The following is a 25279-nucleotide window of genomic DNA, read 5'->3' as shown; positions in this document are numbered from 1 at the left end:
AAAGTCTTAAAACATTGATATTCATTTCGTAGTTTCCTATATGATCAACTATAGTTTTGCTCAATGTCTTCAATGCTTCGCAAAATCGCATTTGAGGCGATAGAATTGGTATCCAAGTCGGATACTTTTCTTTTGATTTCTGACATTATCTCAGTGATCAAATCGTCTGTAGTATTGACAATTTCGTTTGTTCTACTACGAGCAATATCCGGAAAATTATGCAATTTGGCAGCAAAAGGATTGAATCCATTTACCGGGATTCCTTTAACATTTCTCTTGCTAACTATTTCATTTTTGTCGGAAGATTCTGGTTGGAATAAGATTTCAGGTGGTATGTCATCATCATGACTATCAGGTACATCCTCCATAAGAATTCTTGTATTACATTCCGGCTTTCCATTTTCACTTTCAATGGAATCATTAATGTTAGAACCCTCACGTTTGTTATCCATAGAGACACCCCTGATATCGTGTTTTCTCTTCATATGCTTTCCAAATGAGTCGAAAGACTGAAAAGACTTATAACATGCCTGAGCCCCACAAGTGAAAGAGATTGCGGCTGTATGTTCATTCTTGAAATGAGTGACGTATCGCAGACGATCATCAAAATCACCGTTACATATCACGTATGTTAACATGATGATTAATTGAATTGAGGGACGTTTGGGCAATTAATGGAATTATGGGAAACAATGTTACAATTATGTTATTAATAATCCAAAAAAACGTATGAATGGAGGTAAGAGAAGTGATTGAAAGGACCCTCAATGAAATTGAAATGCGAGCAATCCGCGAAATGACGAACATAAATGTTTGAATTCTGTCGTAAACAATCTAAAAACACCGTTTCAAAAAGCGAAAAAGACCTTGAACAACTTGGGAGAATGTGCCAACAAAGAGAGAACAACAGAAAATAAAGAATATGAGAACAAAAAATGAGATATGGCGAAGTACCAATGATATAACTAGAGAATATCGATCTGCGAGATGAAATCCAGATTTCAAAGGTTAGGGTAGATTTGGATTGCGGCTCTCTTGATCAGGTGCAATTTGTCCGAGTAGAATGTTGATGGACTGGTTACACTTGTCTTTTGACAGTTTGATACCGTACAATCCCTGTTGAATAAACATCCAGATGTTCTTAGAACGGTACTGGAAATCAGACTGAAGGGCAAATGTGATCATGAACACGAGATCGATGGCCTCGACAACAGATTCAACTTCATAACGTTGAGGATTATCAGCTAAACAATTGGCGTACACGTAAATTGCGTTCAAGTTGGCAATGTCCCCAACAAATCCGGGTATTGGAGGGAATTGTGCCTGAGATGCTGTCAATCGATGTTTATAACGATTTATGGCCTCTTCGATATGTTCTTCTCTTTCCACGTGAATGAAGAAAACCTCTTGTCGTTCTTGGGGAGTGAGTCTGACTTCATTCAATTTTCTTTTCGGTGCTGGTGGAGCAATTAAGTAAGGCAGCAGATAAGTGATAATAGCATCCTTATTACTTATAAAACAAAGTGAGAAACCGGTCAGAAAAGAGATTATTTTACTCCAATTTCAGTTGCTTCCATTTTGGGTGGTTTTCCAGTAGAAAAAAGCTATTCGTTCATTTGAATGTGACTTACATCTTCGTAGACCAGGGAGTGATTCGAGGAGACCTCGTTTAACTGCAGGGACATCTTTGCAGTGGTTGAGTTGTTGCGTTAAATGAGGCAATGCCGTCTTCCAGTTCTCAAAGAAATTTCGTGTTTCTGGGAATAAGACATGGAAATCGGCTGTGAAGAGCTCAGGTGCCAAATCAGTTGCCAAACAGGGGTAGGCGTTGAAATAAGCACTCGTCGAATGATTTGCGACGATAAATTCCACACGAGCACGGAATGAAATCGTCCACTTGATTTTCACTTCCTCTGGTGGCTCAACATGGGTCGCCAACCACTCACTACACTGTGTAGACTCTTCTGGAACCTCTTCATGTACGGCCAAATCGTCTCTTGATTTAACTGGAGCCAGGGTACCAGCTAAGCGCAATTTGCCCTTCAGATACTCATGGTGCTTTAATAATTTTCCACTAGCAGATACTTTTTCTTTATTGACGTACTTAAAAGGTGTGTAATAAGTGTAGCATCGCTCCTGACTAAACAACTGTTCAATTTGTTTCGACCACAAAATGAATTGAGCTCTAGGTATTATCCACTCCTTCAGTTGTCGACAACCTTCCACTCGTTCCACTCTGTCAAGAAGTCTTCGTAAAGATCCATCAAGTACAATCCTAGCTACTTCGTTGCGTTCTGTGTTCAGCAAATACCCCTTTTTTTTTAAGCCATTAATGACGTTGTCGCCTTTAGGATACGTTTGAACGAGGCGATGAATCGGCTATGAAAACAGAGAAGGAATGCAAAGATGATTAATTTTTCTAATTATTATTTTGGTGTTCGAGAAATTCGATTTTTTACTTACGTTATTGGCAATCTGGGGACGAGTAAAATAATCTGGATCGGCCTGTGGATTTTTTTTTAGTTTTCAAATCATTGTTATCTTATCATATGCGAAAAAATCTACTATATATGGAGGAAGAATAGATGAAGAGAATGTACTGGGAGATTGAGAAAATAATAAAATTGAAAGGTTTCTCAATAATAAAGAGAGTGAGAGGTTTCATACGAACGGCGATATTTTTTCTTAATTTAACCTCAGACCATATTTATCCTTACCATTGCTTTGATCTGGAAAAAAAATCGGAGAAACCAAAGTATGAAAAAACTGAACAGGGAGAATCAATAACAAAATCCAATTCAGTATAATTATTAAGGAATAATTGAGAATGTATATAGTTTATTCAGTGATGAAGATTAACGAGTTGATTTTTCACATCTCAAATATCGATTTATCTTGATAAATATCGACTCCAGGAAAAATACCAACAGACCTTTTTTGGAGCTGAGAATATTTCCAACAAAAAAGGTTTGTTTGGTGAGGAACTAGCTTTAGGGTGGATTAGGAGGTTAGAGGATCGTCGGTGTGAAATAATTGTTGAGAGTCTTGAACTAATATCCACGTGCATTTATTCTCGAGTTCGAACCACGCTTTGTCAAATTTACAAAAACAGCTTGTCACTTATTGATCGTACTGAGTTAATTTAATTGTCTATCGGTTTTGCATTGTGAGTCACTGGTTGAATGGTCAACAAATAACGTGATTTTCTTTTACTGAATTTCTATCGCCGAGTTAATAGATGCTAATGTACTGTGGTCTAAACTCTACAGAGTTGAATTCCATTCAAAACGTGCTATACGACAGACCGTGATGTACTGACTCGCGTTGATTTACGGTGACTCTACTAGACCTGAGCGTTGACCCGGAAAAGGCCGATGATTTTCGTAATTGGCCGAGCTGATCGACCTTGGTCTTGGAGAGGTTGAGTTACGTTTCAAACAAGGTTTTTTGAAATTTGCTCCCAAAATCGATAATGAACGAGATATATTGGTATTCAGCCAAATGTGAATGAACTTATGGATTTTTTTTTGGAGTCAATATTCATCGAGTTTAATCGATATTTGAAAGGTGAAAAATCCCCAATAAACTATATATCCAGATATTCTTGAAAAATTGAGTATATTTGAAGATTGAAAAACTTGTGAAAATAATTGACGTAGATGGAAAACGACGATGGGGGATTTTGGCTGTCTCGTGTCTATTATTCAACAGTATGTTACAAAATCGTCGAATGAAGGAGGAGATTTAACAATGGGAGTTAGAATAATTATGAAACAATTGGAATTCGAAGAATTCTCAATTGCCATTGAGAAATTAATATCATATTTTCTCATCTTCAAAGATAACCTAAAACTATTCACTGGCAACCACTTTTCTACATGGAAGTACTTACCGTATTCTATTGTAATACGATTCCTTTGAACCATCCACCTCCGTGTATTCACCAACTGTATTTTTTCGGAAATATTATTAGTCTTTATTGGTCAATAAATAATTATGAACTCGCTCAAATATCAGTCGGCATGCATGGACACGACGTACATGGAATGTGAGGCGACCGGCCGGCGGCCATATTAGATAGAAAATAAATAGACCAATAATAAATGATCGACTCGCAACGGAAATCAGGTTGGGTCATGTGATAAATTGAAGCTCGAGATGATCGACAATTCACTGTTCCTACTGATCCATCTTTCAGATCACAGAGGTCACCACTTAGTGGAGGGGGATTAATGAAAATTTAATGCATTGCACACTAAAATCTGAGGAGGGTCTACGAGTTTTTCAGCGGTAGGACTACAGAAACACGGTACCTCAAACCAGTTTCTAATGCGCGGAAAAAAGTCGGGTGCAACATACGAAAGTTCAGGGAGAAGTAGTCGAAGTTTCGATTGTCAGATCCTAATGTGTAGAGAGAATTCCCTACTTTTTTGAACCCCATCTGATTCGTCCGTGCGTTAGTGAGAAGTCACACTAATTTTTGAGAGATTTTTTTCTCCGTGTACCACCGCTTATGCTAGGTCGAGTCACAACTTCAGAGAATAATTCAAAAAATCGCGTCCCGATCTCAAACGTATTGTCGCCTCGAAAGGTAAATTTTCGTTTTGCTTTTGTAGGGTCATTCAAGGGCCACGTATACTCGTCATGAGTGGCTTACGTTGGCGCCTAAAATGGCTGGAAACTTTTGCACGAAGGAGGCAATAACATCCAGTGCATTAAGATTAATTTACATCCCCAATAACTGGTAACTTTTGCACGTAGGAGGCAATAATATCCAGTGCATCGTGAAATTGTTTATTCTTTTTTCACAGATCAATAAAAAGATCATCTCAATGATGATATGTCCGATCCCCCAGGGAGGATGAGAATAAAAATCCGGATGTAGTTCTCCAGTTATCTACTGATGATACAGAATTTATCGGGTTTGCTGAGATGTCCAAATCAGTCAAATCTCCCTTCGGGGAGGTTATAACGCCTACGTCGGCCGAAAGTCCAGAAGATATCGTCGAGCTCATATCAAGTGAGCCCACCCTGGATGAAGAAACTCGTAAGTTATTGGGGGATGATCAAGATGAAGGCAAGCCAAAAGAAATTGTCCTTCATCTTGACCTAGTTACCAGACGGAACAAAATGATCAAAGAGGGTCTTTCAAAAAAAACCAAAACAGAATTACTAAGCAAATATTCGAGAAAGGGAAACTTTTCTCTAGAAGCCCCATTACTGAAGGCCATTCTCAATGAATCAGGCAAAAAACGAGATAACCTCTTCATACAGGAACAAAATTTCGCGGGTTCTGCTTTATCAGCACTGGGCCAGGCCCTCACGATGATCGTCCATAACGATGTTGAGCCTGTGGACAGATTGAAATTGGTGGAATTATTAGCAGATTCGCGGAAACTCCTGATACAGATTCATTTCCCGATTTCGTTGGTCAGGAAGGCATACGAGGCTCCGACTGTGACGAAACAAGTCAAAGACCTTCTCCAGAAGACAACACCAGGTGATTTCTTTTATGGAGATAAAGTCGGGGAAGTTATCAAGTCTGCAAAGACGGCGAAGAAGTTGGGGAAGAAAATTGCTACTCAGGCTTCATCGACTCCAACTTCGGCTTCGAAAAGCGTCTCTTTCAAACCGAATACTCGTTTGGTAAACTGGAACTGCCCTGTTCACATAATCGAGAACCCTGAATCAGGGCTACAAGCTACTCCAAGCAACCACCAAGTTCTCAAAACCTCCAGGAAAACCTCGGAAATCAGCTACTCTCAAAAATCAATCAACTACTCTGGAAAAACAATAGATCGTGCGGTAAGATCCGCAGGACGGTTAAAACATTTCCAAAAAGCCTGGCTATCGATTACGAAAGATAAGTTTGTTTTAGATTATATCAAGGGGTATAAAATTTCCTTTTTTAAACCTGTCAATAAAATCGGAATTTTCCAGGGGAATAAATTCTCAGTAGAAGATTACAATAATTTGAAAACAGAAATTGGAAAATTAGAACGTTGTGGAGCGATTCATCATTGGATTCCAGTCAAAGATCAATTTGTTTCTTCCTATTTTTTTTATTTCAAAAGCCGATGGTTGTAACCGTTTTATCTTTAACTTGAAAGTTCTGAATAGATCGATTAAAACTCCACATTTCAAACTGGAAGACTTTCAAATTGCTGTCAAGATAATTTCGAAACAGGATTACATGTGCACATTGGACCTCAAAGATGCGTATTTTCTATGTTCACGAATATAGCAGAAAATTCTTAGGATTCATGTTTCGGGACAAACTTTATGAATTTACTTGTCTTCCTTTTGGATTCACTTCCAGCTCCTTTGTCTTCACTATGATAATGAAATCAGTGGTCAGTTTCTTGAGGAAATAGGGATTATTATCTACCATTAATTTAGATGACATTCTTTGCCCAGGTAGAACCTATGAGGACTGTCAAATCAATGTTCAGAAGGCAAGAGATTTATTACTAAAGTCTCTAGGTTTTTTAATCAATGAAGGAAAAAGTGGTTTGGAATCAAGTCAGCAATGCAAATTCTTGGGTATGTTGATAAACTCAAAAACTATGACAATCAAATTACCTCTCCCCAAAAAATTACAATTAATACATTCTATCAAAGTTTGTTTATCGAAAAACTCTCATCAAATCAGAGAATTGGCAAGTTTGATTTTTTTTATTGCAGCTTGTCCGACAGTTCCTTATGGGATTTTATATACAAAAATCCTTGAAAGAGAAAAATTTTTAACTTTAGTTATAAACGATCAAGATTCCAAAAAAAAAACAATGACTTTGTCGAACATTGCACGTGGAGATCTTTTTTGGTGGAAAAATACAATTCCCTCTGGCCTTCTCAAAACTGAAAATTTGAAATACGAAAAAGAAATTTTCTCAGATGCCTCTCTCACTGGCTGGGGTGGTAATTGTGGAGGATCCCATACAAATAGATTTTGGACTGTCGCGCAATGGAAATTACATAGTAATCATTTAGAATGAATTGCAACTTTCCATGCCCTCCGCTCATTCGCATCAGATTGTTCTGATGGCGAAATTTTGATTCGAGTTGATAATACCACAGCCCTTACATACATCAGACGTATGAGAGAAGTTCAATACCCTAAACTGAATCGATTAGCTAGAAATATTTGGCAATGGTGTGAGAGAAAACGTATCTGGATAGATGTAGAGCATGTTCCTTCAAAGGACAATGTTGATGCAGACAGAGAATCTCGTTCAACGAATATTGCCATGAAGTGGGAACCGTCTGACATTGCCTTTGAAAAGATCGTTAAACGTTGGGGTTCTCCTGAGGTGGATTTATTCGCCTCAACAATTAACGCTAAAGTTGGAAAATGCAGTTCATGCCGACGAGACCCAGAGGCCTGGAAGGTGGACGTTTTCACTGTAAATTGGGCAGACCTTCATCAAAATATACTTAGTTTTAGAAAAAATATTTTCTAAAATCTAGATTTTTTTTCAATTTTTGAGGAGGAATTTTGCAAAAAGAGGGTAGTGATATCCAGGGCGGAGGGGCTTGTAAAGAGGGGTGTTTTATGAAAGGGTGGGTTATCGGTGGGGTTTTACAAAAATTTGGCGGGCCGGGGGCATGGAGTGAGGAGGTGTGTGCATTGAGATTTCATGACCAAAAAAATTGAGTCGGTGAGTTTTTTAAAAATATCTAAGAAACTAAAGGAGATAGCCAATTTTTACTGAAAAAGTGGGGAGGGGTTTTCTTTTTTTTTCAATTTGTCCAAGTCAGAAATTTTCAAAGTTTTCAAAATCTTCAAAATTTTCGAACTTTTCAAACGTTTCAAAATTTGAAAATTTCAAAAATGTTAAAATTTCTAAAAATTTCCAACTTGTACAAATTGAAAATAAATGAGAACCCCCCCCTTCTTTTCAGTAAAATTCACTATCTCCCTTAGTTTCAGAGATATTTTTGAAAAACTCGCCGACTCAAATGTTTCGGTTGGGAATCCTCAATACATCCTTTACCCCCTCTCCCCACCAAATTTTCGTAAAAATTTGCTATCTCCTTTAGTTTTGGAGATATTGTTGAAAAAATCACCGACGCCGTTTTTTTTTACAAAATCTTCCCCCTCCCCTTCTTAGCAAACACCCCTCCACACATCTGAAATTCCCGACATTTGGGCAGCCCCCCCTATATATGGGGCACCTAGGCCCTTTAAATACCTCCGCCGCAATTTTTTAGTTCATCCTGAAAATTTTCTAAAATTAAGAAATATTGAGCATTGGTTTTAGACAATATTAGTTCTTAAAAACAATCCCCAAATTGGTTAATTTTTATGATTCCACCAAGGATAAAGCTTAAGAACAGGAGTTTCTAAAATCTAGAAATTTGTTTCTAAAGCTAGTTCACTTTTTTGCTGTGTGAACTCTGGATTGAAAAACTGGTGGTTTTTCCGTCACTCTTCAAGGCTGGACCCTCTGGATTTCAACATAGAGTCCTTATTAAAATTTTTTACTGCTCATTTCAATTGTGGAGCTTCATACGACTCACTAAATAGTGAAAGAGCGGCGATTACTTTTATTTGCGATAGTCAACTAAACCCAAATATCAAATATCAATCCATTTGGGATGTAGAAATTGCCTTGATATGGACGGAATCTCTAGACCCTTTGGATTCCCTAAGCCTAAAAAGCTTATAAACTTGTTCTTCTATTAGCTTTAGCGACTGCTCAGAGTTCAAACCCTTTTTCTTATGAAGCTACATAATATTAAGGTGCTAGATTCGGGTGTCCAGATCGATATATCGGATATTATGAAAACCTTTAAGCCAGGGGCTCCTCAGCCCAGATTTTTTTTACCATTCTTTAAAGAGAGAATTAGAGCTTGCGGAACTAGATCCCCCATTCGCTATTCAGCGTTAACCAAAGAATTGCGCGTTGATAAAGATATTTTGTTTGTGACTTTAAATAATCCTCATACTCCTGCGACATCTCAGACCATTAGGAAATGGATAAAATGTGCCCTCAAGTTGGCTGGTATAGACAATAAGTTCACAACGCGTAGTACGAGACATGCTTCTACCTCTGCAGCTGAATTAAAACCCATTGATATAGGTTTCATTCATGCGACAGCATCTTGGTCAGAAAAATCTAGAGTTTTTGCTAGTTTCTATGATAGACCAGTATCTGCCGACAAAGGAATTTCCATTTCCACTGTTCTGGGGCATAAAAGGATTACTTAATTTTTTTTTCATCAAATTTTCTTTTGCATTTCTCTTCTTGGATCTCTTAGATATAGCCTGGGTAGCTAAGCTTTACTAATTTGTATAATATATACAGAGTATATCAATAGTATATTGTGACCGCGTTATCTGACGGGTGAAAATCCTGAAAAGGGTTTTAGGGGTGTCAAATAAGCGTAACAAATAAGAGGGGGTAAATTCAATTAAATCATGTATTTCCAATCAAATTTACAAATAGATAGTGAGGCCTTTTGACTCTTATCTAGGGGGAGGGTAAGGCCAAGCCACTCGAACACGCGCAGTATCGGGAAGGCTCTAATTAACAAATAAGCGAAGAATTTAGTCGTGTCTAGGGGTGTTTCGACTCTTACAATAATTATCTCACTGGGGGGGGGGGTGTAGCGACTGCTACACTTACACACACGCAGACACGCGCTGAGGAGCAATCACCGATAGACGAGCCCTATCTCGCTCTAATCCTCCGAATATCTCGCTCTCTCAAATATCACGCGTTTACCTGCTACCCAAATTATTAATCCGCACTGACCAGTGAGTCAGTCAGTCACAGTTCGTCTCCGAGTTCTACTCGGGACTCACTTATACGTATTCATCGATCCATTGTATATTATAATTAACGCGATTGTAAATATATTACGATTCAGTATTTTGAATACTTTGTTAGTAATTGTGCAACCCTTTCCTAACATATCACGATTACTACAGGGGGGGGGGAAGAAACGAAAGCGTGGGCTCACCGCTGGGGGGACGGAACGGGAAGATGATGCTGCAGAAATAGTGACTGGGAAAAGGGGAAAATAACTCGTACTCACAGGTCCTCTCGATGCTGGGGAACTATCCGAAGTAATTAACACCTGGGCCTTCTCGGGGTCCTCTCCAGGGGATGCTGAGCCTCCTCTCCACCTCAGGGTCTCCTGGTTGATCTCTCCGATGTGGGATGGGGTCCAAGATCCTCCAACAATCTCTTCACACTGTCATAGTTCTCTGGGCACAATTGATACGACGCGTTAACTGGGGCAGTCGTGAGACGAGTGGCTTTCCTTCCCGTCAACGTCTTCTTCGCAGGGGGGCAGATCGAGGTGGGCCAGGAGCGGAATCGTCATCCGCTTTTCGGGTGCCTGAGGTGAAGGGGGCGTTCTTCGGGGTTTCTTCCTGGGGTGCCGGTGTTCCACTTTTCGTCTAGGGCCGGAACTGTTCTCCATCCTGGGGTCTCATTATTGCTGGTCGAGAGGGACGGAAGGGTGAGGTGGGGAGGGAACTAGAGTAGCCGTGGGGGGAAAGATAAGGTAGCCAGCGGTGGCCAAATATATAGTATTAGGGGGCAGTGTAGTTGGGGAAGAAAAAAAGTATAAAAATAATGAAAAATAAAAAGGTTGCGTCGTCACAATATATGAAAAGTTTTCAATTGATTAAAAAAGAATGCACAAATTCTACCAGCAATTATCATCATTGTAATCCCGAGAACGAGACTGAAATATAATTAAAAATCAAACGAACTTACCTGTAAGTAAAGTTCGATTGTAATTATATGAAGTACCGTTTGAAAGGATTACAACCCATCTTAAATCAAGCCCACCAAAAATTTTTATTCATTTTTTTTTTAATCATCATCCTTAAAAATTAGCAGTAAAAATTAAAATTTAGCAATACAAAGTAAAACAAACCAGTGGCGCGAAGAGAAGTTAGAGAAAACCGAAAAAAATATTGGACTGGATTGTTGGTCGCTTGTTTCGGTCGCTTCCATTGCATGTGGGCTGGAGTGGGGTCATTAAGGGTCAAACCAATAACTTCCCGCCCAATTCCCATTTTTCTGTTCATCCAGTATCCATGTTTACATCAACTGATTCTGTATGCATCTGAAGTAAGTTAGTGATGTATCTTTAAATACGATGAAGTTGTATTGATTTGGATTGTTGTATTTGTATTTGGAGTATCCGTGAGCATTACCAAGCTTGATTCTTTGGTTTCTTTGCTCAATTCCTTCTTCCTCTTGCATAAACCGTACATGTAGTATACTCATTGTAAAACATATTAATTAAGCTTCAAAATGATTGTCAATCTGATTTGTCCAATTTTGTCAATTTTTCATCAACTTATTTATGAGTGTTTTAGACCAAAATTGAATTTTCATGTCTCACTTGAAAAATTAATTTTGGTTGGATTTTTCGATCCACATAAATGGATTAGGCGGGGATATCTATATTTTATTTGGAAGAGCATTTACTATTCTTCAAAATTGTGCAGAGTAATTGGATTCAATGGAATTTTTATCTAGTTATATCAGGTAGTTTCCACTTTTTACATTACTTCACGCGCCAAAAATTACAGTTTTTGTAATTTATCGAGGCTGTAGATAGGACCTGTGGGGATAAATCATACGTCAATTTGAAGGTTTCGTCGACATCTTCCAATTCATACCCCATATCATCTATTTCATCCACGAGATTAATTGTTCTACGCGATAATGTAGCGATTTTAAAATGTCATGTTTTGAACATTTTCATGGTTTTTCTCTCAATGACGAGATTTGCTCGGTTTCTGTTCAAATCTGTAGAAATATTCTATGCTCAGGTGAGAATATATTGAATTACCTTAAAATTTACCCAGAATTATTAGATTGAGGCAAATTTTTATCAACATATCTGCGTCTTTCATTCAAGAATTGAATTTCATAATATTTATGATAAATTTAGCTTCTATAATTATCGGTAAAATGAATGAAACTATTCATATGCCAGTTCACAGAGTAGTTGATGTTGTGGAGCAGAAACTTCATAGAAATGAGAATTTAAAAAATAACGTATATTGATCTCATGTAACCTAGTTAGAAAAAAAATAAAATTTTGAAATTTCCGTCCGAATAACGCGAAAACGGTGGAGATGATTTTGCTCAGTATGCAATCAAAATCGAATAATTCTAATCCAATCCAATGATTCTAGGGGTCAGGAAATGTCAACAAATCGAGGAAGTTTCACTTTAGATTTTCGGGTTAATTACGAAAACTTCCTCCGTTAAGGTTAGGAAGTTATTAACATGTAAATGCATTTTTCGTACAAAAAAATCAAATACCATAGTTATTCGCGGTAAGATTGTTGAATCTTCAAAGAAAACTCATTTTTTTAATCACTTTCACACGTTTTACGCGAATAACTAACGAACCGCTGAGACGATCATCTTCATGAACTAATCAGTGTCAAGTTACATTCACACGCATCGTTTGAAAAAAAAAGATTTAAATCGGATCATTACTCTAGAAGAAATAGTGGAATATGTGGAAAAAACATCATTTTTGACATTTTTTCACATGTTTTTTGTGAATTACAATATAATCTATATAGATATCTGTCACGTCATATCAATCCATATATATTAATTATAGTATATGATAGCCCTCCGCCGGGAAACGTAATAGTTGTCGACGCAACAAAATTGTGACAACATGATTCCGCATCAAGCGTGTATCATAATACGCTTGTCGACTTGGGCCTTCGCCATGATAGAGTAGAGTTGCAAAGTATATCGCAAATACTCTACAAGCAATAACATCAGTTTGTTGCTGAACTGTATGATGGATAAAAAATTTCGGGAATGCATACAATGCATTAAAAAAATCTATTTGATCTTTGTTCGATGCCGGGTTTGAGATCTGTGGAATGAGCTAGCGATGAGCGAGATGTGAATGGATTCTTTACGGGAGCGCGAGAGGGTTCAAAAATCACAACAAGTGCCCGTTGGTCAAACACAGTCAATTTAATGAAAATAAAGTCAATATTTACACGTGTTCGTTCAATTCTAATTAACGAAATGTTCAAAACAAATAGCGCGGGCCACAATATTATTGGGCAGTTCACAGAATTATTTAATTAGGGACTCGAGACGAACAATAGAGCGATTCGCAGAATGCAAAAGTACACTGTACGATAGCCGAAATGCAAATGAGGGCGATTAAAGGGCCGCAAGGTGGCCGGTGTCAATCATCGAAGATCCGAATGTGCCCCAATTTAAATGGGGGCGTTCACTGGACACCTGACCGTCAAGTGGCGCCTCAGGTGTCAGAGGTGAGAGGCTGCTGGTCATCTGAGATGAGAGAGCAGATCAGCTGTGCGCAAAGCCATGCAAACGTGCGAGCGAAGCTAGCGTGTGTGCAAGCGTGTATGTGTGCGTGTGCCCGAGAAATCATTCAGTGGAAAACCGAACAATCTTCTTGTTTTTCCTTATTTTTGTCGCATTTGAAGAGATGTCCGTACATGTGCGTATATGTTCAAAATTTTGCGCTAATATTTCTCTCAAAGAACACGATTATCTCAGAAGCTTTGTTAATTATTCCCACGAAAGGTGAAATATTAAACAAGTCGGAAATTGCTTTTATATTAATATAAAGGCCATATATTTATATATTGTGAGGTATTTTTCCAAGCGCGTCTGCGGGATTCAGACGCGTGGTTCTCCACGAACTTTCAGCGACCCTTTTGGACTCTCTCAACCCGGAATTAGAACGACGGGAATAACGAGAGGAGACAAAATGCCAAAAAGGGCGCCAGTCCTTTTAACCGCCAAAGGACAAGGTCACACCGTTGAGCCGCGTTCCACGACTAGCTCAGATAACCGCGGAGGCGTGTGGGAACAGGCTACAATGAGCGTACTCAACAATATGCAATTGTTTACAAAACACAAAAAAAATATATATTTTCAAATCATAATTAAGTGTGATCTTTTAATCATCCATACGAGAATTAGCGTAGGATTCTGTACACGTGCGGGAAAGGACTCCCGCGAGCAAAGACGCTATACAAACCAAAAAAGAAATGTAACTAACCTAGTGATACTAATTAACGAAAAGAAATAGTAATAACTTTAAAGATGCGTGGGAGACGCTAAGACGCGAGGATCACCCGCAAGCGACGACGACGCGAGAGCCACACGAATGAAGAAATTGAACAAAGTTTCAAAATCAACCGATAAACGGCAACAATATGAATGAAATAATTAATATTTACTAATGGAAATAAAGGAATGAGGCCAAAGGCCACTGAGTGCCGCGTCCCGAAGGCAAAAGGCTCGAATTTTAACACTCAAACGGTGTCCAAAATGGCCACCGGAGAAATGAATCGAAAAACTACGCGAGCACTCACAAATTAAATCACGCTCACCGTTTGATACGCGAGAAACTCCAGGGTAAACACGTCTGGACCCTCAGTACGGCGACGTCAGGAAAAGGCCGGAAAATCCAGGCACACCAAAGTAATAATTGTTTTAACAATTTAAAGAAGCTCAAAGAGCATAATAAAACTTTAATTGCGCAGAGCGACTGAATATGGCTGAACCCCAGCGAAGAGTGTTCGTCGGGGCCGTACATCACCCCGAGGAACCTCAAAATCTTTTCTACCCCCACCCGATCACGTGATAGAGCGCGAAGAATCCAGGGGATTCGACAATTTGATTCTAGCATTTTGAAATGGTTCTAATCCCAAATTCCTTAATCCCAGAAAACTGAGACTTGCGCCTCGCGGTCGGTGGATGTGATCCGCGTTGAGCGGCGCAGGAGCCAACATAATCCGATGCTCCCTCAATGTTGTAGCATCGGTTTTTTACTGGACGGCCTTGTGCCGCCGATCCATCGGTGAGGTGGTGGGGGTTCGCACGTAGAGGCCGGAGATGCCTGCTGACGTGCGAACGATCGTCTTTCGCGTCCTACGTGGTGTGAGTCTCCCAGACTCGGTGTGTGCGTGCTCGTCGGTGTACTGCTCCTCAGCTATAGCGCCGTCTTGTAGCCCTTCCCGATGCTCCGCTCCACTCGCTTCGCCAGGAAGCTCACGTAACCCACGGTGAGCGCGATCGACAGAGTTCGAGAGAATGATGAAAAGGAAGTAAATAATAGGAATAAAAAAAATAAAATGACAATTGTGGCTCTGGGTGATCCGACTCCTCGCTGAGGTAAAAATACTAATTTTCCCCCCATGATCCGCGGTCAGTTCAGGCGAGGAACAGTACATGATTTTTATCATGTTACAATATATACTTTCGAATCATCATTTCGTACATTCTGTGCTTCAATACTATATATTTCATACTTTCATGCAATTTTATTTTCTCACGTTTTACGCGAACAACCCATGAACCGCTGAGACGATCATCTTCATAAACTAATCAATTTTTAGTTACATGAAGGAACATCGATTGAAGAAAAAATTAATCAAATTGCTTCATGTCTTCAGTAGATATCGGACAAAATTTTGACCACATACATATACACACACACACACCGCCGAGCCGAGGCTTGCCCTTTTCAGGGCACCTTGGTGGAGAAGCCCAACTTCTATAGCGGCGCGTCCCCATGTGGCGGATAGGGAAAGTCCTAAATGGGTCAGCTTGCTGATTCAGCAGACTGGAGTGAAATAAAATAGCTCTCGCGGACCAAAAGAGCCGTTCAGGTTGGGCTCCCTATAACAGCCTACAATAAAGGGTGGGCTCCCTTCAACAGCCCAGAGAAAAAATGATGAGTGATGAGAAAATACAAAGTTCCTATGAGGGTATCCCTGAGAAGGAAAATCCTGCCGTCAGTTCCGATCAACTGAAAGCCTCGGTGGCTGATGTCGACTCCATGGATTGTGGGACGAGCCAATCATCACATTCTTCAAAGGTGGATTTCTTGGTCTCAGATGCTACAAGGAGGGCAGAGTCACATTGTCAACAGGAGATAGAATATTCCCTAGCATGGGCACGGTTGGATAAGCTCATTATAGAGTTACACGAGTTTGTCCAACCCAAGTAAAATATCCACAAGGAGATTAAATCCAAGGTGGCTTCTATCGGTAGTGCCTTCAGAAGACTCAAGGGATTGGAGGAAGCACGTACCAGAACTCAGTTTTCTCTCGCTGGGCCGGCGCAAGATTTGCTAGCCCCACCACCGCAGCGCTTACGGGCAGACTCCGAATCAATGACGAAAGATTCGGAGATGGAGGACTCTAGCACTGCCTCGCAGCTCACCCAAAATATGCGAGATGTTCGTAGAGCAATACGCAGAAAGCGTTCAAAAGGTTCACCTGAGATAGAGGCCTAAAAGTGGAAGAAGCTGAAGTAGCAGGAGCTAACCGGCAAGGTAGTTCCACAGGTGAAGCCGCCTGCCGAACCACCTGATTGGCAGAAAGTGGAGAACAAGAAGAAGAAAAGCCCCTTGAAAAGCAGCCACGGAAGCCGCTCGAGACTCAGAAGAAAAAGGGGAAAAAGCCCCCACGAAAACCGACGCCTAGATCTGATGCTCTGATTATTCGTCCGAAGGACAAGAGCAAGTCCTCAGAAATTCTTACCCGAGTCAAAAAAGATGTCCCAATAGACCAGGCCCATGCATGCGTCGACAAGATTTGCAGGACGACAGCCGGAGATATGCTGATCATAATGAGTAGGAAGACCACCGGCGGAGCCCCCCAGCTACATAAAACCATCGCCGACCTCCTCGGGGATGAGGCTGAGGTGCTCAGCAAAGGGCCACAAGAAGATCTCGAGATCAAAGACCTCGACGAAACGACGACGAAACAGGACATTTTCGACGCTCTGAAAGCAGCAGCTGGAGAGGAACATAAAATCGGTGCAGATACCATCAAGTCCTTGCGTAAGGCATATGGAGGAACCCAGACGGCCCCAGTGACACTCGGAGTAACTGCAGCGAAAAAGATCCTGGGAGAGGGCGGGAAGATCTTCGTTGAATTGATCTCGTTGGGTAAATTGCCGTATAAAAAGAGTGGAGAAACCAATGAAGTGCTTCAAGTGCTGGTACTATGGACATCTCGCTGCTAAATGTGGGAGTAAGGTCGACCGGTCCAAACTCTGCACCAAATGTTCAGAGGCAGGCTACAAGGCTATGGACTGCAAGAGGGAACCTAGATGCGCCCTGTGCACAGAGAAAGGTAACACGGAGAATTGTGCCCACATTGCTGGTAGCAACAGATGCCCAGTGTATACATAGGCACTTCAGAAGCTGATTAGCAAACGACGATGAGGGTGCTATAACTCAACCTCAACCACTGTGAGGCCGCATACGACCTGCTCATGCAGACAGTGCGAGAGTTGACGTCTGAGCTTGTCATAATCTCAGAGCCATATAGACATCTTGGCGCCCAACCCTGGGTTACTGACGCCAGCAGAAAGGCGGTCATCTGGTCTTGTGGGAGCTACCCTTTCCAGATCGCCACCTGTAGTAATGAAAATGGCTTTGTGAAGGCTAAGATTGATGCAATTTACTTCTACAGCTGCTATGCCCCACCTAGCTTCTCTATTGACGAGTTTATGGAATTCCTGGATAGACTGATTCGAAGCAGCACTTTCCCGTGGCAATAGCCGGGGACTTCAATGCCGGGGCAGACGACTGGGAAAGTAAGGAAACCAACAATAAGGATCAAGCCATGTTAGAAGCTATGTCATCCCTCGATGTTGTCCTGCTGAACAATGGCAACGAACTGACCTTCATGAGGGGAGAGGCGAGCTCGATTGTAGGTCTTATATTTGTGAGCAGCAACCTTGCAAGGGGAAACTGCTCATGGAGGGTAACCAACATCTACATTGCCAGCGACCATCGTGCAATACTCTGGGAGGTATTTACCAGCCGGAGGATCGGGCCAGCGCCAAAGAAGACCAACGCGGTGGCTGGAAAGTAAGTACTTTCAATCCTAGCTCATATCTAATTGCACTAGACGACAGTCCAATCAGTGGCAGCAATGCTACTGAAAAGGTGGACGACCTCACGAGGAGAATGACGGAAGCCTGTGATGTCACCATGCACAGAAAGCACGTTGCCAATCGGCGCTCGCCGATGTATTGATGGAATGATACCATTGCCACTCCTCGTAAAGAGTGTAATAAAGCGAGGAGAATGTCAGAGCGAGCCCGAAAGAAGCCAAACTTCAAGAGATGCAGTCCAAATATAAGGAGACACGCCAGAAGCTCACCAAGGCTATCAAGTGCAGCAAGAGGCAATCCTGCAATAAGCTCCTTGCCGAAGTCGAAGGGGATCCGTGGGACAGGTTGTACAAGGTGGTGATGACGCGGCTTAAAAGCCAACCAATGCCATTGTCGACTTGTCCTGAACTTCTGAAGAAAATCGTCACGGTATTGTTCCCACAACAACCAGAACTTCACCTTACCACCGAGTGCAGAGGGGAGGAGATCATTTCACCAGTCACCGAAGAGGAACTGATGGAGGCCTGCAAAAAAAGTGGGGAACACCAAGGCTCCTGGCCTAGATGGAATCCCTAATATTGCGCTGAAAGCAGCCATCCGCACGATGCCAGCACTGTTCCTGGGCGTGTATAACGAGTGTCTCAAGGAAGGTACCTTCTTTGCCAAGTGGAAGCAGCAGAGGCTAGTCTTGCTCCCAAAAGGGAAAAAACCACCGGACGAACCTTTATCATATCGTCCCCTTTGCATATTCTACATAGCTGGCAAGATTCTCGAACGCATCGCCCATAGGAGGACAGAAGCAACAGTTGATTCACTGTTAGCTGTGAACCAGAAAGGTTTCCGGAGAGACCGATCTACTCTTGACGCCATCAGCCTGGTCGTTGGAACCGCTAGGGAAGCGATCTCAGGAAAAAGATGGTACGGGGGTCCGAAGAAGTATTGCTTAGTAGTGACACTGGACATCAAGAATGCCTTCAACTTAGCCAGGTGGGACTGCATAAGAGAGGCTCTTGTGAAACTGCTTGTGCCTGGATACTTGCGGAGGATAGTAGATAGCTACTTCACCGGAAGAATCCTCAAATACGACATGGAGCGTGGTCCCGAGGAGCACAGAGTTATAGGAGGGGTACCTCCAAGCTCAGTACTGGTTCCTCTCCTGTGGAATATCACGTACGATGGGCTGCTGAAGTTGACATTGCCACAGGATGTGCAACTTGTGGCATTTGTGGATGACGTGGCCGTAGTCATCGTGGGGAAATACCTGGAGGAGATCAACTTTGTATTTGATATGACTTTTGAGATGATCCGCCGCTGGATGGACACAGTAGGCCTGAAGTTGGCGGAACACAAAACCGAGGCTGTGTTGATCACAAGCAGGAAGAAGATCGAGACAATCACGCTGCAAGTCGGAAATTACGAACTCACTTCCCAGCCGTTCATTCGGTATTTGGGGATAATGATCGATGCCCGGCTCAACTTCAAGCAGCAAGCAGAGCACGTGGGTATGAAGGGTTTTGGGGTCAGAGCGTCCCTATCGCGCCTTATGCCCAACGTAGGAGGCCCTAAGCAGAGGAGACGAGCGCTACTATCGTCGGTGGTCACGTTGGTGGTCACGTATGTCATTGCCATGTGGGCTGACGCTTTGCAGACGTAGGAATCACGGCGGAATGTGGCACCAGTCTACCGACTGAGCGCCCTCAGAGTTGCCAGCACATACCGCGCTGTGTCCGAGGATGCAGTGTGTGTTATCGCCGGGATGTTGCCCATTGAAGTACTAGCCGAGGAACGAAGATCCCTGTACCGGCGGAAGAGATCTGAAGTGCTGAGTCCCGAAGAACTGGCGATAGAAGAGAGGCGAAACAGCTTGAAACGATGGCAGCTGAAGTGGGACAACTTCACCAAAGGGAGATGGACTCATCATCTGATCCTGAAGGTGGATGTCTAGCTGAATCGCGACCATAGAGAAGTCAATTATTATCTCACACAGATGCTGTCGGGGGCTTCCGGGCCCATCTTCATAAATTCAAACATGAGGATTCCCCGGAGTGTCCGACCTGCATAGAAGTGGATGAGGACGCGGAGCACGTGTTTTTCACATGCCCACGCTTCAGCGAGATTCAGAGTACCTGGGAGACTGCACTCAGAAGGCGGATCTTGCCTGGGAAAGTGATGGAAGTTGTGCTGTCATCGCAGGCAGCCTGGGACACAACGAGCAACTTCGCGACCCAAGTCATGAAGGAGCTCAGAAATGAGGAGCGCAAGCGCAAAATTACAGAATAGATGCAAAACCTGTTGGAACCTCCTACCCTCACACAATATCTTAGTAGGACAGGGGGACGTACAATAGGCTTAAACAACGAGGAAGAGCAAATAGCTGAGACCTCCCTTGCGAAGTAATACTTAACGGTGGTGCCGCGAGGAAAAATAGGGTCGACGAATTCCCGGGGTCAAGTGGTTTTAGTGGGTGAGGGCCCCACACAGGGTGCGACAGTAACCGCCATGTTACTGTCTACTATCTACCACTGTCTACTAAAACACACAGACACACACACACATACACACACATAAACATGTCTTGAAAAACATGTCAGAATGATTCTAGGGGTCATGAAACGTCGACAAATCGTGAAAATTCAAATTTTGGTTTTCGCGGTTATTACAATAATTTACTTCCTTAGGGTCGGGAAGTTGAAAATTTTGTTCTTAAAATCTAAGATGTTTTTCGATTTTTCAGAATTCTTCCAAATTTTTAGTCAACTTTTAAATACGCCAATAAAATAAGATTTAAAAAACCTGTTTTTTATCCATTAAATTTCAGGAAATCAATATGATGATTTGAAAATTCGCAGTGAGTCGTTTTTTGACCGCATTAAAATTTGCTGGGGGCAGACTCCCTACCCTTATCCGGCTAGACCCTTTAATGCCGCCAGGAGGTGCTGTTGGCGAAGTTATAATGTTTTAAAAATAGAACACAGAAGTCTGATTTTTTCATAATAAACCAGCACCGTCATGCTTCACGTATCAGAATAGGATTACAATGAAGCACTAGTATAGCTACCAGGCATATTCATCGAGATATTATTAAGACGTTTAGGGGTAATTTAGGTCTTAATTTGTGATCCGGCCCACTTCCGAAGGAAGATCTGATAAGTTATTCGTATTCTCTCCGATAAGAAATGACTTTACTCTTTTAAGTTTGACTTTCATAAATTATTTGTTCATACCATTTCATTAATAATTTTATTTGCTTCTATTCACTATTAAACGAAAAGTTAACGCAACAATACTGAACATGAGTATGGAATTAATCATTCATTTCCGATCTATTTTCAAACATATTTACAGGTGCATTTGGGCGAAGGGATTGCTGTATGTGAGGAGCAATTGAGGGCGGTGAAATGGAGTGACTACCGAAAATTAACAAGGGGTCTTGCGGCGATACTTTTTAGCCCAACGGAATTAGCCACCTGCTCCGTCACAGGCCAACGATGGAGTCGAGCGGGTACAGCAACGGAGAGGCCTGTGAAACCGGCGCTTGATCGAGCTAAAGTCCAAGCAATTATATGTACGTTTTTTCCACAAATCTTTGATTATATCATTGAATATTTGCATCCCTAAATTACAAAGTGAGGTGCACTTGTTGGTTCAGCGAATATGGATCGATAACTTTAGGAGATTCATAAAAATAAATGATTCAATGGGGAGGTAATTTCTCAGTTGACTAAGGTCCCAGTTGTGGACATAATTACAGCATGTAATGAAAAAGGAACTGCACCGAACATCGGTTACTTCTAGCAGAAGTTTTATCCTCAAAGTGGGAATCCTTTTGTATTTGCGTATACAGGGTGGTTCCAAATTACTAATAAACCTCTCGTCCAGTGATAGATTGGGGTCCCCTGAATACGGGAAAATTGTAAAAAAAATTATTAGTTCAATAGTTTTTAAACTATTGTCGCTTACTATCGACCAATTGGGATGCGCGTATTTTGCCGCAACAGAGTGGGTAGAGAGAGAGGGTAGAGTAGGTGACAACAGCGCATCGGGTTATGATGAGAGGCCGGTAATGTCAAGGTAAGTGCATTGCTGGCAACGTCACTAGATGATAGAGGGCGAGTCTTCATGTGATTGAGCGATGAGATTTCTTAAACCTTTAAAAATTCAAACTGAATTCAATCTTCCGCGGCTCTGTGCACAATGAATCCAGTGCATTACATAAATTAAAATTTGAATTATTACTTATTTAAATACTCAAATCTGTATCCACAATCATCTAAAATCTGATACCAATGATACCTATGATACCTTCTCAATACTAATCCTGGTATCGATTCAAGTATCAGAATATACCAAACTTTGTTTTGCCTTAAATTGCGAATATTAGAATTGATACTTAAATCAATAATTGAGTCAGTGCTTGAACTAATACTGGAATCAATACCCAGAACAATACTTCCAGTGGTACGTAATGTGTATTGATTGAAGTATCGATTCAAGTATTGCTTTGAGTTTTGATTCAAGTAGTAATTCAAATATCGATCCAAGTGTTAATTCAACTATCGACTCAAGTATTGATTCGTGTAATTATTCAAATATCGATTCGAGTATTGATACAAGTATTGATTCGACTATTGATCCGAGTATCGATTCAACTGTTAATTTAAGTACCGATTCAAGTATTGATTATATTATTAGCAATAAGTGCTAATTCGAAAATTAGATTCAGTAATTGAATCAACACTCGAATCAATTAATATTGAGAAATATTCCGTTTGATAAGGACTAAAATATCATAGGTATCCGAGTTTAAGTGATTGTGGGTGTCGATTTGAGTATTTAAATGAGTAATAAGTCAAAATTTAATTTATTTAATGCATTGGATTTATTGCGCACAGAGGCGCAGAAGATTGAATTCAGTTTGCATTTTTGAGGGTTCAAAAAATCCCATCGCTCAATCACATGAAAATTCGCTCTCTATCACCTACTGCCATTGCCAACAATGCACCTACCTTTACATCACCAGCCTCTCTTCATAACCCGATGCGCTGTTGACACTTACTCTACTCCCCTCTCTACCCATTCTGTCGCGGCCAAATACGCCCATCCCAATTGGTCGATATTGAACGTCAATAGTTCAAAAACTATTGAACTAAAAATTTTTTTTTAGATTTTTCCCATATTCAGGGGACGCCAATCTATCACTGGATGAGAGATTTATTAGTAACTTGGAAACACCCTGTATACAACCTGGCGCTATGCAATTGAAAGTGTGTTATGCCCATTTTTTTTTTAAATTGCCGACAATCACTCGAATGGACATTTGGCCCAGTTTTTCGGAGTGTAAAACTGTTTTAAATCCAATACTACTATCCTTTTCTTTAGAGGCTTGTATCTTGACGAAAAAAAATCGCACGACTGGGGAGCCAACTTCATTTGTCAGATTGAACACCACTCTGCTCCAATACGGAGTTTTATTTTTTTTCATCTTATACTTTCTGCGTTATTACGATAAGAAATGAAAAAACTCATATTTTTCATGTGCCGTGACAATTTCTGAACTTTAAGAATAGAATAGTTGAACAAAAATATAATTTTTTGAACAATTATTGGTTTTTCAAGTAGTAGTATTCTTTTATTCCTTTTACGGACTTTCATTAACAAGTGGTACAAAGTCACTTTTTTTTCCAATTTTCTTCACTTAACCTAAACTATATTACTATCTTAACCTGCTTTCGTCTTTATCCTTTATTGTCTCTCTCCCTCTACCTTTCTTTTCACTTCTTTCCAGGAGCATGTAAACAATAAGAAAAAGAAAATGAGGAAAAATATCAAAAGAAAAATAATAAACTGATTATAAAATAAAATAATATGATAGTGTACACCCCAGTCCAACAAGCCACCACACCACTGTCCAGCCCCCAATCCTCCTCACTCACTTCTATTTCACTTCCCCCACCTGCACCGTCTGCCTCAATACGCCGTTGTCCTAACTGCTGCTTTCTCCTTCCCTCCTCTCCACTCCTCAGGCCTCTCCTTTTCTCCAAGGTCAGGCGAGGTTCCCCTCACAGCGATGGGGCTACTCAGTCCACCCCACCACTGTGAGCGGTCCCGCGCCATCCTACAATCTTCTTCGCCCCTCCTCTCCTTCTCGCTTCCTTTATGCGTTCTTGTTCTTATTTTCCTCATTCTCCTCTCCACTCGAATCTGCCCAGTTCCTGACCAAATCCTCGTTCTCAAACTTTCCTCCCCTTCCTTTTCCTCGTACTCGTCCCTTTCCTCACTTCTCTGTCTCTCCCATCTGTTTTCCACAAACTTCCACCAGACCCCATCTACACCAAGCCTATCCCTCTCCTCGATCACGCATCGTCCCCTCCTCCTCTCCTGCCTAGCTCTTTCCTTCATCTTCCATCTCGACCTTCTTTCCGCAAATGTCAAATCCTCATTTACCCATATCCCATGAACTTCCTCAATTCTCTCCTTACCCTGCAACAACTGTTGCCAATCCTCTTTTGCCTCCAACTCCACAATCAAAAACCCTTCTCCCTGCATCGTTTTTCTCTTCTCCATTTTCACGATTTCCACCTCCTTCTTTAAGAACTTTTCAAAACTATTCCTCGCCTGTTTCCTTGCATCCCAGCCTTCTTCCTTTATCCCTCTCACCACTAGTCTCCTCTGTCTCTCTCCGTCCCGATCTTCTTTACTTTTCTCCCTCTCCGCCGCCTTTGCTGTATCCCTGTCCTCCTCCTGCCCCTTGACTATCTCACTCTCCCCTTCGTCTACCTTTGCCGCGTCCACGTGCCTTCCCATTTTCCCTCTGTCCCATTCATCCCTCTTCATCAACACTAATACCTTCATCATTCCTCCAATCCCCTTCAGCTTGTCCAGCACACTATCTTTCCACTCTTTATCCTCTTCCGTCTACTTGATCCATTCTTCGTCCCGCATCCTTCGGCCTAACCTCACTTTTCTGCTTCTAACACGTATGTCACTGCTGCCTTTTCTGTTTCTATTTGCTATTTCCCGGACTCTCTTATCCGTTGTCCTCTACTCCCGACACTATCTTGCCCCCATCCATTCCTTATTCCTTATTCCAATTCCACATGTTCCTTATATCTTCTGGGACACCCTCTAGCCCATATCCTCGGGCTCCTTCCCTGCCTCTTCGCTACCACGTTTTCAACAACTACCCTAACCTCTCCATCTCCTTCTTTTCCTTCTAATCACACTACTTCACCATTTTACCCCTCACTTTTCTTCTCTTTCCTTCCCTCAACTTTTTCCTCCTCCACCACTTCAAGTTTTCCATCCCCCTTCTTCCCACAAACCACTTTTTTCGACCACTTTTCTAGAGGACTCCAAAACCACTACCTCTCCGTTCC

General features: G+C 41.4%; 1 protein-coding gene across 1 annotated transcript in view; it reads left to right on the top strand.

Moving 5' to 3' along the window:
• The window catches only part of LOC107044206 (BTB/POZ domain-containing protein 18), a gene marked incomplete at its 5' end in the record, with an annotated part of 185083 nt that extends 163455 nt beyond the window's left edge, over positions 1-21628 (top strand). The window contains 2 exon segments of the mRNA XM_029126545.1: positions 21249-21468; positions 21621-21628. Of these exon segments, the coding sequence (XP_028982378.1) occupies positions 21249-21468; positions 21621-21628 (228 nt within the window).
• Between the last annotated feature and the right edge of the window lie 3651 nt (positions 21629-25279).

This window comes from Diachasma alloeum, unplaced genomic scaffold (genome assembly GCF_001412515.2).
Source record: "Diachasma alloeum isolate Michigan unplaced genomic scaffold, Dall2.0 Dall_scaffold_00688, whole genome shotgun sequence".
NCBI classification, from domain to species: Eukaryota; Metazoa; Arthropoda; class Insecta; order Hymenoptera; family Braconidae; genus Diachasma; species Diachasma alloeum.
The sequence above is the reverse complement of the archived record's forward strand: the minus strand, read 5'-3'. Positions and strand labels throughout refer to the sequence as shown.